At 35.3% G+C, this 15,765-nt stretch overlaps 2 protein-coding genes across 2 annotated transcripts; one reads left to right on the top strand and one right to left on the bottom strand.

Annotated features, from left to right (window-relative positions):
• Positions 1-2,512: 2,512 nt before the first annotated feature.
• On the bottom strand, positions 2,513-5,586 carry LOC11415516 (putative UPF0481 protein At3g02645). The gene is made up of 2 exons (XM_003623028.4): positions 4,858-5,586; positions 2,513-3,187 (listed from the first exon to the last, which is right to left on the bottom strand). Exons 1-2 carry the CDS (start codon positions 5,584-5,586, stop codon positions 2,600-2,602), a joined length of 1,317 nt encoding a protein of 438 aa, XP_003623076.2. The 3' UTR covers positions 2,513-2,599.
• Positions 5,587-13,051: 7,465 nt separating this feature from the next.
• On the top strand, positions 13,052-13,732 carry LOC120577049 (secreted RxLR effector protein 161-like). Its single transcript, XM_039827951.1, has one exon. The coding sequence runs from the start codon at positions 13,052-13,054 to the stop codon at positions 13,730-13,732; it is 681 nt and encodes a 226-aa protein (XP_039683885.1).
• The last annotated feature ends 2,033 nt before the right edge of the window (positions 13,733-15,765 follow it).

Genomic DNA, 15,765 nt, shown 5'->3' with positions numbered 1-15,765 from the left:
CCAAAAACAGCAAAAAGAAGCCATGTCCAGAGGCATATTCATCACAAGATAGGGTATCATTTATTCATAGCACATATCAAAGTATCAAGAACAAAAACATAGCAAAAAAAAAAATATACCAAAAGTGTAAAAACACATGGAAATTAGTTCATGCCATTTTACCATTTTTTTTGCAAAAATACCATGGAAATACCAAAAATATATCAAGAAACAAATAGGATTTTTTAGGAATTTTTTATAAAAAAAGTAGGCAAGTAACAGGTGCAAATAGCAAAGAAAACGGTGTAAATAGCACAAAAGAAAGCAAAAACGTAAAATAAAACTAAGCCCAACCCAAAGCCCAGCATACTAAAACCCAGATTGCACAGGAGACGTTGGATTGATCCAGGGTGGGAAACCCTAGATCCAACGGCCAGGAATGAAGGAGATTGGACCGGTCCTGGACCGGTCCGGTTCACTGGCTATATAAAGGGACTGGCACCGGTTTCTTTCATTCTTTACACTCCTTTCTCTCTCTAAACTCTTCTCTCTTCTCTCATCTCTCTTCTCTCACCTCTCACCGGATTCTGGAAAAATGGAAGATCTTCATCTTCCCCGGTGAGGCTTGTCCCTCCGGCGTGGTGGCCGGCCGCCCAAGGGTGGCGGCGCCGCCGCCGGAGTTGAACGAACTTCACCGTTTTCAAAAAAAAACTTATGTTTTCAGATATCCTTTTTCATCCTAAACACGAATATGGCACTGGATTTTACATGCAAGGCGTGAATCAACGTAGATCTACGTTTTTTGTGTTACGGTTTTGAGAAATTTTTCTTGATTCTTTTTTAGTGTTTTGTTGAATGAGAGCTTTGGAACTTTTCAGATCTGTAACTGATTCGCGCTTATGGATATTTTTTGAGAAAGAAAGGCGAGTTTTACGTATTTTTACCTGCGGTTTCAAACGGAGATTTCGAAACGGAATCTTTGAGAAACTTGAATTCTGGTGCTGTTTGTTGATTTTTGTTCTTAGATGCGAAAACGAACCGGTGTTCTTGTTTCTTCTTCTTCGCCGGTTTAAATCTTCGTTTTCTTTCCCTCTTCTTCTTCACTCTGATCTCTGTGATCGTGCTGGGATTCGTCGCCAAACGGTGATGGATCTGCGCTTGAATTGCAGAGAAAAAAGTTCTATGATGATGATTCTTCAATGAATCACTGAGAACTGTGATGGATCTATTGAATTTCGTGTTGATTTTTGATGATTTTTGGTTGAATCTGAAACGGTTAGGGTTTGTGATTGTTCAGTGTTCTTGATGATTTCTGGGTTTTTGATCCGTAACTGAAAGGAGAGAGATTGTGATTTCTGTTTGTGATGTGGCGTGTAATTATTGCTCTGCGTGGCACTGTACACCTTTTATAGCTTGACATGTGTGCTTCTGAACCAATGAGAAAAGGACACCTGGACCTGGAGAAAAAATGGCACGGCCTTGGACAAAAAAGAAATTTGGACCTTTCTGCAAAAATAAGAACTTTAAGGACTAAACTGCAATTAACCAAAAAGGACTGAAATGTAAATTGGAAAGAAAACTGGACTGGAATGCAATTTTGGACCTCTTCGAGGACCAAAATGCAAAAATAAAAATAAAATTGAAATAAAATTGGTAACTTGACAAAACGTAAAGCGGAACAAAAACAGAAATAAAATTGACAAAACGGACTAAAACGAACCAATGGCCTAAATGAGGTACTTCAAAGTAACCTCTCTATGCCAAAATTTTGTGTGAAATGACCAAAATGCCCCTAGGGCTAAAATTGACCTAAACAGATTCAAATTGACTTGACACTGACTCAGATGCAAGTTTGAAATGAATTTAACAAGGTTTACTGATGAAATGAAAAAAAAACAATCTGAAAAGACTCAGAGACAGTCACAAGGATGAAAATGGGTCCCACTGCAGGAAATGACCAAAATACCCTTCTGTACGACTTTTTGCAAATTTTGAAATAAACTGTGGAAAAAGCAATGTAATGATTCAGAGACACTTTTGAATGACTTACAAGACAAGTAAGGACATTTCGAAAGGTTTTATGCAAGAAAAACATAGGTAAAATTGTGATTGAAAATACTGCGAGGCAGAGACAATTTGAACTGTGCAGTTGAAATTTGATAATTGGCAAAGTTTGAAATGAAATTGGGCCCAGTATTTTTAGGTCCAAAAATAGGGTATAACAAATCCTATTTAACATCAAGTATGTGTTCTACATGTCCCATCTCGCTATCAAATATCTGACATTTTCGCCAAGAGCCTTCCGCTGCAATTATTTGTTGATTTCAGAGATAGTTTCAACATTTGTCAACCTCCCATTTCGACTACGAGGGCATATTAGAATATACAATATTCATTATATAAGTTATTAGTATATTGTATATTATATAGAGTTAAACATCATTGTGCAAATACACATTACAACATAATGAAACATTCAGGGAAAACAATTCGATAATGAAGTACACACTTGCCTTACCAGAAGACAATTATTATGTGTGGTGTATTACCAACACACTTGACCTATTTTTGTTACGAAATTTTAATCTTAAGAAAGCAACATTGCCATAACAAACCACCTTTATTTACTAGCCGGTTGAACTGTAAACCATGTCTGAATTAAAGTAAGAGCAAGGGCGATAAATGCAGCAACGAATGCAATGAAGGCCCAAGGATTGCTGAAGTAAGTGTTCAAACCCTGCCCTATCCATGTCTTCCATCTATTACAGTAATGTTCATCTATTTTGGCTCTAACTTTAAAATATATTTCTGTGTCAGGTATAAAGTTAGTACGTATGCTATTGAAAAGATTGGCAACTTCCTCATCACTCCAAGGTGAATTGAGCAAAATCCCTTTTGATCTCAATAACTTCACATCTTCAGGATGGTCGATGAGTGAGTCCATGAAAGTTGCAAAAGAACAAATTCCATAGTCGTTCTCAAAATCTGGACACATCTCGTATGCTATCAGGTTAAGGATAGTAGCGGCTGATCTATCGTCCACAACGATCTCAGGAAGAGTCAATTTCGCAGTGAACCATCCTTCAGCGAATTCTATGCTTTGTGGATTTCGTGTCGCGGTTGACTTAAGTCGTATTCCTACTGCTCTTAGACTTTGTACGCTCCTGTATGACATCTTTCTGACATGACTCTCCAAATTCTTCGGACTCTGTTTTAATAAGAAAGGGATTGGGTCATCTTTCTTATGATAATAATAAAATTTCAAAATTATACTTCCTCTATACAATAATAAATATAACATTTGCAAAGAAAAAATATTTTGAAATAAGTGTCATTTTATCCTTTCAATGTTATCCTCTAATTATTTTAACCCACTGATTGCTATGTACAACCCTCTCTAACTACTATCCTCTACTTTGTTAATAAAATCGTGGAAGAAAATTGTGTCTGTTTCACATAGCAGATTTTTCAATACATACACAGTAAAGTTTCTGTTACATAAAATAATTGCCTATTTTATCTCCTTAATCTATGCCTTACAATACCATGGTTAATGGTACACCAAACCACCTAATTAATATACAATATGACAGCTACCAATACACCTAATGAAACATATTCTGATCTATACTATATAAAAAAGGGTTAATTAAGTTTTTAGTCCCTATAAATATTCACAGTTTTGTTTTTAATCTCTACAAAATAAAATCACACTTTTTAGTCCCTCTGACATTTTCCTTAAGCATTTTAGGGACTAAAAATGCTGATGGAAAAATTTTATAGGGACTAAAAATGTTGATGGAAAATTTTATAGGGACTAAAAAGTGTGATTTTCTTTTGTAGGGATTAAAAACAAAATTTGGAATATTTATAGGGATTAAAAACTTAATTAACCCTATATAAAATAACTCATTTAGTTATTTGGGCTGACTTTTTCTCTTTCTAAAAATACCCTCAATTTTCAATACAAATAACAGATGTAATAAATTGATAAGAATAAATTTAAATATTAAAAAATGTAACAAACATGAAATATATATATATGAGTTATGCTAGAAGCCACCCATGAAGTTGTCTTTTAGCAACCCACACCTCAAGGTGTGATTTTCACTTTTTAGTTATAACTTTGCTAAAAGACACCTTCATAAAAATTAGTTGGTGTCTTTTAAAAAATGCTAATAGAATAACTTGCTAAAAGACACCTTCATAAAATGTGTCTTCTAGCAAAATTCTATATATATATATACCTTTTCATTATCACCAATTTAAAAAGTGTAATAAACTAGATGAATATATTTATACTTAACTTTTCATTATCTTAATTAATCCCTTAAACAATTTTTTTCTATAATAAAGATTATTTAAAAAAAGAATTTAAATTATATTTTTTTTATATTGTAATTGGTGTCATTGAAATAGATAATTATGGTTAGTTTAGTTTCTTTTTGTGATGGCCGGGGTTTGAAACCCGGCCTTGCATATTTTATGCATTGTCCATACCAACTGAGTTAAGCTCACGAGGACTATGGTTAGTTTAGTTTGTTATAACTTGAAAGTAACAAACATTTATATTTTTAGTTTTAATCAAAATTTCATAAAAAAAAAAAAAATTAAAAAAAAAAAAACCATTCAAAAGTTAGAGCAATTAGATTAGCAGAAAGACGGTCACGCTAGTTATAATAATAATAAACACACTTAAAACTAAACAGTTGAAATAGTGATGAAAATTTTGGAAACGGAAAAAGCCAAAATATGTCTCTAAATTTTTTTGTTAACTGTTTAGAGATAAAAATTAGTAACTAATTTTATTTTGCTGTCTCTAATTTCTATTGTTATTTCAAAATTTTCAAGTAATTTATGTTGTTGTTTCTATAGTACCTTGGATTGAGTGAAGAGGATGATGTTGCGCTGAAGATCAAGAAGATGAGTGGGTAGCTTTTCCCAACTAAAAGATATTATAGTAAGCAACTCGAGTATACTTTCTAGTGTAGCCCAAGGATGCCGAGTGAGGAACATTTTCATGCTTTTTATCAATTCACTCTCATTGTTATCTTTCCACAATAGCTTGAGTACTACGTAAGGAAGTTGATTCTCCAACAGAAGCACATCCATCATCACAAGAACCAGTTGATCAACTTTAATATTCATGTGCCCAGGTTCATCAAGCTTGGCTTTCTCTAAGATATACAACAAAGAACATCCATCCACGAACAACATCCATGACAGCTTTTCTTCGAGGCTTCCAAAGCCTTCAAGAGACTTTCCAGCTAAAGTTAAAACATCGTCACTAAAATGACCCTTCAGTTCATCAATGTTATCGATAATCTTTTTGTGTAGATCGCATGGATTAAGTCCTGCATTTTCGATGTATTTTGCTGCCCACGTAAGCTTGTACTTCTCTCCTAACTTCAGATTTGCATTGCTTGTATTGCCATGATGGATAGGACCTATTGACACCAATTTGGGTGAGTAGTGCTTCTCAAAGTCTTTTCTATTTTTGAGATACTCTGCCACCCTTTGTATCTGTGTTCGTGAATTTTGGGGTATTTGCTTTGAATTTTCTAGCTCCACAATTTTTTCTTCAAGGGAAGTTTGGGATGCCATCATTCATTCAATATAATAATGGTTGAGGAATATAAATCAAAACGCGTTTTATATAATATTATATTATAGGGAGCTTCTACGGTGTAATCATGAAACTGACTTTTTTGAAAAGGTTAATTTTAATCTTAATGTTTGATTCATTTTTAAATTGTTGATTAATGATGATCAATAGTAATTCATCTTGCTTGCAACATCTTGGACTTACAGGTACTATTTTATCGTTGACATCTTTAACATGCAAACAAAGTTGCTGATATCATGTGATAGTCTTAAGTGTTACACTTTGTGGGGTGTTACACTTAAAACAAGGTAGGATAAAATTAGATTAAGTGTATTCTTGTTAATCTGATGAATTGATGATACTATGGGGACTGAACTTTTGATGACACTGTACAAACAGTGGGGTGTTACTCGCAACAATTTTGATGCTATAGTGTTAACTTCACCATAAAAATCATTCTCATGACTTCACCCTAGAATTTTCCTATATTATATGGGTTCAGTGTAGTGCTTTAGATTTTCATTCTCTCGAACCTTTACCTAATGAACAAGATAAGTAAATATGCTTGCTTAAAAAAATGTTACACTTCACTTTAATAGATTTTTTATACTTGTCCTCTTTACTACTAAAGTAACTTTACTCAATAGACAAGAAAAGTGAAATTCATGGAAAAAGGATATTTGCTTTCACTGTTCTAGAATTTAACTGTGTCCTCCCTTGTTACCCATGTGTTTTCTCTTTTTATTCATTCCTTGCTTGGCTTTTAATTCCTTAGGATCAGACACCTAATTCATGTTTTTCCACGGGCCAAGCATCACGTTTTAATATACATACATACATATATATATATATATATATATATATATATATATATATATATATATTTAAGTAACGTTTTAATATATAATAACTGTTGCGAATTCGATGAAAAAATCACACCAATAATATTATTATTTTATTGACAAAAATAAACGATATTCATTCATTCAAATTGATAGAGTACATCGATACAATACAAATCCAAATTCGCTAAAAACAAAAAGGATGAATATGTGAACAAACTCACAACATCCATGTTAATAGCATAAAACGGCAAAGTACCTATGCCTACAAATATGACTAATATGACTGTATTTATGTCTCCGGAATACTCATGTCTCCGGATCTGCAACGTTGACGACGCCAAAGTCATTGTCATTGATCGGATCAGCACTTGCTCAAAGCTAATCTTTCAAGCTGAATCAAATAAACACCGCACTAAGACGGGAAATCAAAAACACACCGCACAAAGACGGGAAATCAAAACAAAAAGAGTCGTTCAGAAACGACGAAATCACAAAAACAAACGAAAGAAAACAGAATATATGTGAAATCACTTATTCAATTAGGATAGCAGGAAAAAACAATTCGGAGGGGTGATTTTTCAGTCAAAATTGACCCTAAATCACCCCTCTGAAAAGAAAGAGAAAGGGGTGACGGCTAGGGTTTGAGAAGGAGAGAAGAGAGAGAGGAAGAAAGGGGTACCAATAATAAACTTGATGTGTGGAGCAAGGGATAATCAGGCAACCAAAATCAAAGTGTATGGAACAATTATAAACACAAGCCAAAAGTAGCAAACAGCGAGAGAGAAAGGAAGAGAGAACACAAAAGAATTTGTTGACCCAGTTCGGTCCAAATTGACCTAGTCTTGGGGAGAGAGCAGCCCTCTGTTCCACTATATGATGAGTAACGTTACAAAAGAGATATCAATGAGTTACAAGAAAAAGTCTCCCGCCTAATTCTACTCAAAGCCTCAATCTCTTCCCGTAACCAAGAGACTCAATTCTAATAGTGTTTCTCAAGGTGAATCAACCCTCAAACCCTAGTGTTTGTTCCAAAGAGACAAACTCTATACAAATCATAGTTTTGTTGTTGTCATTCTAAACCCTTGTTTCAGCCCCTCTATCTCCAGGTTTACTCTGATTCAAGGTCTATATTTATAGTAAAATTATAACTCATAAATTTGGAACGAATACCACACAGAAGATACGTTTTTTTTTCCTCCTTCAGTGAAAGAATATTTGCATCAAAAATATAATATTCCCTTTCAAAATATATTTGCATCAAATCGTTCTTCATACGGTACAAAAATATATTTATTGTCCATAAATATATTTTCAACACAATATATTTGAAACAAATCTTTTATATTTTTAGCAACAATATTCTCCATCCATCAAATTTTGGGTCATACTACAACAATAACATACAAAATATCTATATATTATTATAAATATTATAAGTAGATGTCCAAATAACAAATGAGCTAACGGGTCATACTATTATATTATTGTGTTTAGTCCATAAGCTACTCTGTTTTCCTGTAACTAGGGCTCATTTGTAATATTCTGAACCACATCAGAGAATAATAATATTTCTCTCTATTATTCTCTCTTCCACTCCTTCTATGTAAATATGGCTCATTTGTTCTTTTTTTTTTCTGGTTTTATTTTAGCATTGTACACCAAAAAACCTTCTATTTCTCAGGACAATATAATGGATTCAGATACTCTCTTTGTCTTTGTTGAAAGTTGGCTTCAAATTTGTGGTTTGGAAGAACAGAGAAATCGTGACAAGATTTCATCATCGTGACACGATTTTGCAATGTCGTGAGCTGGTTTGCAGGGCGACCAATCGTGGCACGATTTTGTGAAACGTGACACGATTTTCCAACTTGATGGGTACGTTTTCAGGATAAGGTTGATCGTACCTTGGGTCATACGCAGCAATCGTGTCATGATTTGGAAAATGTGACACGATTTTGACAGCTGAAGACTGCTATATAAGTGTTCTTGTGCAGATTTTGAAGGAGAGCTTGAAGTGAGAGAAACTTGGATTACAAAGGAGGTAACTTTAGGTTTGAGTGTCTTTGTAGTGAGGATCTCTTGGGTTGGGAAACATTGTAAACACCTTGGGTAGTGAGATTTTACCATTGGAAGGATCATAAGCTTCCTTTATTGTTTTCTCTTTAGGGTTCATATTTTTAGAGTGGGTGACACAAAATGGGTAGAAACTAGGTTTTATTCTTGTATAAGCTTGCAATCTATTTTCTTGTAACTCTTTTTGTAACACTTTCATCAAAGTGGATTGGAGAGTTGCTCTCCTCCAGATTAGGTCATATTGGACCGAACTGGGTCAACAATCTCGGTGTGTTTGTTCCTTTTCTTTCATTGCTTATCTTTATTGCTTTGATTATGTTTGTGGTGTTGCTCTACACCCAGATTTAGGTCTGGAGTTTGTTGTTGTTGCTTGGTGACACTTTACACATTGATTACCACTTCCTTTGCTCCACACATCATTATTTTTCATTGGTGTGATTTTTGTCACGAATTCACAATAATTGGCACCCACCGTGGGGCAAAGGCGTTATTGGTATAGTTAGTATCATGGGCTCAAAGTGGGACATCGAGAAGTTCACCGGAAGTAATGATTTCGGGTTCTGGAAAGTTAAGATGCAAGCGGTTTTGACACAACAAAAGTATGTAGAAGCATTGAAGGGTGTAGCGGCGATGCCGGCAACTTTGACACAAGCAGAGAAGCGTGAGATGATAGACAAGGCAAAGAGTGCCATTTTTTTATGTCTCGGAGATAAGGTCTGAAGGGATGTCGCGAGAGAAGCTACCGCGGGGTCGTTGTGGGCTAAGTTGGAGTCATTGTACATGACGAAATCGTTGGATCATAGGCAACTCTTGAAACAACAACTCTACTCATTCAAGATGGTGGAGTCTAAATCAATCTTGGAGCAATTGGCGAAATTTAACAAAATTCTTGATAATTTGGCCAACATTGAAGTTAATATGGAAGATGAGGATAAGGCTTTGTTGTTACTTTGTTCATTACCAAAGTCTTTTGAGCATTTCACGGATACCATCCTTTATGGTAAAGAGGGCACTACTACTTTGAAGGAAGTCCAAGCGGCTTTGAGAACCAAGGAATTGACCAAGTTCAAGGACTTGAAGGTGGATGAAGGTGGTGAAGGCTTGAATGTTGCAAGAGGAGGGAATGAGCATAGAGGAAAAGGCAAGGGGAAGTCGAGGTCCAAGTCTAGGTCCAAGGGCTTTGACAAATCAAAGTATAAGTATTTTCTTTGTCATAAGCAAGGTCATTTCAAGAAGGATTGCTCGGATAAAGGGGGCGATGGTAGTCCGTCCGTTCAAGTTGCGGAGGCGTCAAATGAAGATGGTTATGAGAGTGCGGGTGCACTAGTGGTCACAAGTTGGGAACCAGAGAAGAGTTAGGTTTTGGACTCAGGATGCTCTTATCACATGTGTCCTAGGAAGGAATATTTTGAGACTTTGGCTCTAAAAGAAGGAGGAGTTGTTCGACTCGGAAATAACAAAGCGTGCAAAGTCCAAGGCATGGGCAACGTTCGTCTAAAGATGTTTGATGGCCGTGAATTCCTTTTAAGGGATGTGAGGTTTGTTCCCGAACTTAAACGAAATTTAATTTCCCTAAGAATGTTTGATAGTCTAGGTTATTGCACTAGAATTGAGCATGGGGTTTGTAAAATTTCGCATGGTGCATTGATTACGGTTAAAGGATCTAAAATGAATGGTTTATACATTTTAGATGGTTCCATAGTAATTGGTAATGCATCGGTGGCTAGTGTTATACCTCATAATAATTCTGAATTGTGGCATTTGAGATTGGGGCATGTTAGTGAAAGAGGTTTAGTTAAACTAGCTAAACAAGGTTTGCTAGGAAAAGATACATTGGACAAGCTAGAATTTTGTAAGCATTGCATACTAGGCAAACAACGTAGAGTAAAGTTTTGTGGTGGTATGCATCATTCTAGTCGGCCTTTTGAGTATGTACATCCGGACCTTTGGGGTCCTTCCAAGACTCTTACTCATGGGGGATGTTCCTATTTTCTTTCTATCATTGATGATTATTCTAGAAGAGTGTGGGTCTTTGTTTTGAAAAACAAAAGTGACACATTTGAGAAGTTTAAGGAATGACACACTCTTATAGAAAATCAAATGGGAACTAAACTAAAAGGGTTAAGAACTGACAATGGCATGGAGTTTGTTTCAGAGCAATTTAATGAGTTTTGCAGGTTAAAATGAATCAAGAGGCATAGGACCGTACCGAGAATACCACAACAAAATGGTCTTGCTGAACGCATGAATAGGACCCTTTTTGAGCGTGTGAGGTGTATGATTCTAGGAGCTGGGCTTCCTAAAAGTTTCTCGGGTGAAGCAGTGACAACTGCTGCTTATTTGATCAATAGATGTCCATCAACGGCAATAGACTTCAAGACACCTATGGAAGTATGGAGTGGGAAATCGGCAGACTACTCATCTTTGAAGGTTTTCGAAGCTTTGGCATATGCACATATCAAGCAAGACAAGCTTGAGCCTAGAGCTTTGAAATGTGTCTTCATTGGTTATCTGGAAGGTGTGAAGGGGTACAAGTTGTGGAAATTGGAATCTAGTGGAGGATCAAGAGTCTTGATAAGTAGGGATGTTACCTTTGATGAGACTCGGATGGGGATGAAGTGTAAAGACCTAGAGACTCAAGTACCGGAAACTATGGTGGAGAAAACTCAGTTTGAGGTGGAGCTTCCAAATGAAGAAGAAGAAGATGTAGAAGATGAAGCTTCGACATCGGATACAAGTGGAACTCAACCGATAGTGGATCCTGAGTATGTATTGGCTAGAGATAGAGAAAGAAGGACCATTACGGCTCCTAGTAGATATGGTTATACGGACTTGGTGTGTTTTGCTCTAAATGCAGCTGAAGATGTGCAAGACTCAGAGCCTAGAAACTTCAAAACAGGCAATTGAGAGCAAAGAGAGCAAGTATTGGTTAAAGGCGGTGAATGAAGAGATGGATTCATTGGAAAAGAACCAAACTTGGAAACTTGTGAAGCTACCTAAACACCAAAGGGTAGTTGGATGCAGGTGGATCTTCAAGAAAAAGGAAGGTATTCTGAGTGTTGAAGGTCCAAGGTACAAAGCAAGACTTGTGGCCAAGGGTTTCACTCAAGTGGAGGGGATCGACTACAATGAGATCTTCTCACCGGTGGTGAAACATTGTTCCATAAGGATACTTATGGCTATTGTGAATCAATTCAATCTTGAGTTGGAACAAATGGATGTGAAGACCGCTTTCTTACATGGTGACCTTGAAGAGACAATCTACATGGAGAAACCAGAAGGTTTTTTGAAAGACAAGTCTAAGGTATGTTTTTTAAAGAAATCTTTGTATCGGTTGAAGCAAAGCCCTAGGCAATGCTATCGTCGGTTTCATGAATTTCTTTTGAAGACCGGTTTTGTGAGAAGCGGGTATGATTCTTGTGTGTACATGTTGAAGAGGGGTGAGAAAGTCATTCTCTACCTTCTTTTATATGTGGATGATATCTTGATGGCAAACTCTAGCAAGGATGAGATTGTGAAGCTCAAAGAAAACTTAAAGGCTTAAATATGATTTTCGTCCCTGTAATTTGGACCCGTTTTGATTTTCGTCCCTGTAAAAAAAAAAAGTTTGAAAAACATCCCTGTAAATTTTTTTTTGTTTGAAAAAGGTCCCTGGCCCCACTAAAACATTGAAGTGGCATGTTTTTTACCATGTGGCATTTGCTGACAGTGCAACTTATGCCACGTGGCGCTGACGTGTCATGCCACATAATATTAAATTTTTAAAAATAATATTTAAATTCTAAAATTTGTTTTTAAAATTTAAAAATATAAAAAAAATTTAAAAATATGAAAAAAAAATTAAAAATATAAAAAAAACATTTTAAAAAATCTGAAAAAAAAAATTAAAAAAATTAAAATTATTTTTATTATATAATTTTCAAAAAAAAATTATAAAATCTGAAATTTCTGAAAATAAATTTTCGAAAAAAAATGAAATGATTTTTTAAATTTTTTTTTAAAATATGAAGAAAAAAATATTAATTTTAACAATTTTTTTTTCGAATTTTTTTAATGATTTTTGAATTTATTTTCATATTTTTTTAATTTAAAAAAATAATTTTAATTTTTTTAATTACGTGGCCTGCCACGTGGCAGAAGTTGCACAGTCAGCAACTGCCACATGGTAAAACCCATGCCATATCATCAAAAAGTTAGGGTCAGGGACCTTTTTCAAACAAATTTTTTTTTACAGGGATGTTTTTCAAACTTTTTTTTTTTACAGGGACGAAAATCAAAACGGGCCCAAATTACAGGGACGAAAAATCATATTTAAGCCAAAGTTAAATGGTGAATTTGAGATGAAAGATCTTAGTCCGGCAAAGAGAGTTCTTGGAATTGATATCTTGAGGAATCGTGACAAAGGCGAACTTTTCTTATCTCAACTTAGTTATTTGAAGAAGGTGGTGGAGCGGTTTAGAATAACTCTAAAACCGTGAGCACTCCCTTGGGCCACCACACAAAGTTGTCCATAAAACATTGTCCTCAATCCGAGGATGAGAAGCAATTGATGGAAGGTACTCCCTATGCAAGTGGGGTTGGAAGCATCATGTATGGAATGGTTTGTAGTAGACCGGACTTAGCTTATGCGGTTAGCATTGTAAGTCGGTTTATGGCAAATTCGGGTATTGTGCATTGGCAAGCTTTGAAGTGGGTGTTGAGGTATTTGAATGGGTCTTTGAAGGGCGGTTTGAAGTACACAAGAGCAGCTCAAGAGGAAGACGCTTTGGAGGGGTATGTTGATGCGAACTATGCGGGTAATGTGGACACAAGAAAATCTCTATCGGGTTTTGTGTTTACTCTCTATGGCACGACTATTAGTTGGAAGGCAAATCAACAATCTGTGGTGGCATTATCAACAACTCAAGTGGAGTATATTACCCCTGTTGAAGGGGTGAAAGAGGCCATATGGTTGAAAGGTATGATTGGTGAGTTAGGAATTACTCAAGAATGTGTGAAGATACATTGTGATAGTCAAAGTGCCATTCACTTGGCGAATCATCAAGTGTATCATGAGAGGACAAAGCACATTGACATTCGCTTGCACTTTGTAAGAGACATGATTGAATCAAAAGAGATCGTGGTGGAAAAAATGGCATCGGAAGAGAATCCAGCAGATGTGTTTACCAAGTCATTGCCTAGATCAAGGTTCAAGCATTGCTTGGACTTGATCAAGTTCGTTGAAGAGTAATTCCCTTTTGGAGAGAGCAGCAAGGTGGTTGATGGTTAAACTAACATCACCAACAATTAGAAGTCAAGGTGGAGAAATGTTGAAAATTGGCTTCAAATTTGTGGTTTGGAAGAACAGAGAAATCGTGACACGATTTCATCATCGTGACACGATTTTGCAATGTCGTGAGCTGGTTTGCAGGGTGACCAATCGCGGCATGATTTTGTGAAAACGTGACACGATTTTCAAACTTGTTGGGTACGTTTTCAGGATAAGGTTGGTCGTACCTTGGGTCGTACGCACCAATTGTGTCACGATTTGGAAAACGTGACACGATTTTGACCGCTGAAGACAGCTATATAAGTGTTCTTGTGCAGATTTTGAAGTGAGAGAAACTTGGATTACAAAGGAGGTAACTTTAGGGTGGGGAAACATTGTAAACACCTTGGGTAGTGAGATTTCACCATTGGAAGGATCATAAGCTTCCTTTTGTGTTTTCTCTTTAGGGTTCATATTTTGAGAGTGGGTGACACAAAATGGGTAGAAACTAGGTCTTGTTCTTGTGTAAGCTTGCAAGCTATTTTCTTGTAACTCTTTTTGTAACACTTTCATCATAGTGGATTGGAGAGCTGCTCTCTCCCCCAGATTAGGTCATATTGGACCGAACTGGGTCAACAATCTCGGTGCATTTGTTCCTTTTCTTTCGTTGCTTATCTCTATTGCTTTGATTATGTTTGTGGTGTTGCTCTACACCCAGATTTAGGTCTGGAGTTTGTTGTTGTTGCTTGGAGATACTTTACACATTGATTACCACTTCATTTGCTCCATACATCATTGTTTTTCATTGGTGTGATTTTTGTCACGAATTCACAATAGTCCTCAATAACCACAAAACCTCCTCATTTCATCTCCACTTTTTTCTTCAAAAATATATATCTTTAATCGTTTCAGTGCATTGAAATTTTACAAGCATTCAATTTTACAATCGTTTCAGTGTAAGATCTTGAGTCGTTTGTGAGGGGAATTTGTTTTGTTCATGGCTGTCAGTATGTGTTTTGCTGCACGGTTCTACAACTTTTTTTATTGCGCTACTACTTCAATTTTGGGTCCGCATTTAGTGTTTCTCTTGAGCATGCCAGTTTTGGGTAAGTCTTTGTTCATTTAATTTTACTCTTTATCTTGCTGTTTGTGTGGCCTTAACTACTTAATTATTTGTTTTTTTGGCTACCTTGAGCTGGTAGACAGTTAGTTCAATTTGTATGAAGTGCGACAAATTAGACGCCAAAACCACTCCAATGTCTATGGCAACAACGCATTATCCGTATACATTGAAGTTGGGCTTCAAGTTAAATCTCTCAATGTCATTCATTATAGGGTTAATAGTAATTTTCACTCTGTAATATAGACCATTTCCGGTTTTCGTCCCTATAAAATTTTCGATTTGAATTGCATCCTTGTAAAAAAAAAAAATTTCGGAAAACACCCCTCCCCCATCAAACTCAGCAAATTCTGGCGCTGAATTGGAATTTTTTTTAATTGACCACGTTAAAAAATATATCCACATCAGATTTTATTTTTAAAAAATAAAAAAAAAATCCAAAAAATCATAAAATTATTCAGCATTTTTTCCAAAAATTTAAAAAATTCAAAAAAAATATTAAGATTTTTTCCGAAATATAAAAAAACAAAAAAATAGTCATATTTGTTTCCATAAAATTAAAAATATTTTAAAAAATTATGGAATTTAATTTTCAAAATAAAAAAAAAAAAAAGCAAATTTTCAAAATTATAAAAGAGGTCAGATTTTTTTTTAAAAAAATCTGAAATTTTTTTAAAATTCTGTATACAAATATAGAAAAAATTCAGATTTTTTATTCGAAAATTTTATTCCACAAATATTGGGAAAAAAATCATTTCATTCCACAAATTTAAGATTTATAATTTCTACCTCCTCTAAGGAAAAGCATAATTCTAGGAAAAATGGAATTTCCACGACTTTTTTAAAACCCTCTAAATTTGTATCCAGATTTTTAAAAATTAAACTTTTTTCCAAA

Source organism: Medicago truncatula, chromosome 7 (assembly GCF_003473485.1).
Source record: "Medicago truncatula cultivar Jemalong A17 chromosome 7, MtrunA17r5.0-ANR, whole genome shotgun sequence".
NCBI classification, from domain to species: Eukaryota; Viridiplantae; Streptophyta; class Magnoliopsida; order Fabales; family Fabaceae; genus Medicago; species Medicago truncatula.
Note: the sequence above shows the minus strand (reverse complement) of the source record. Positions and strands in the feature narration are given on the sequence as shown.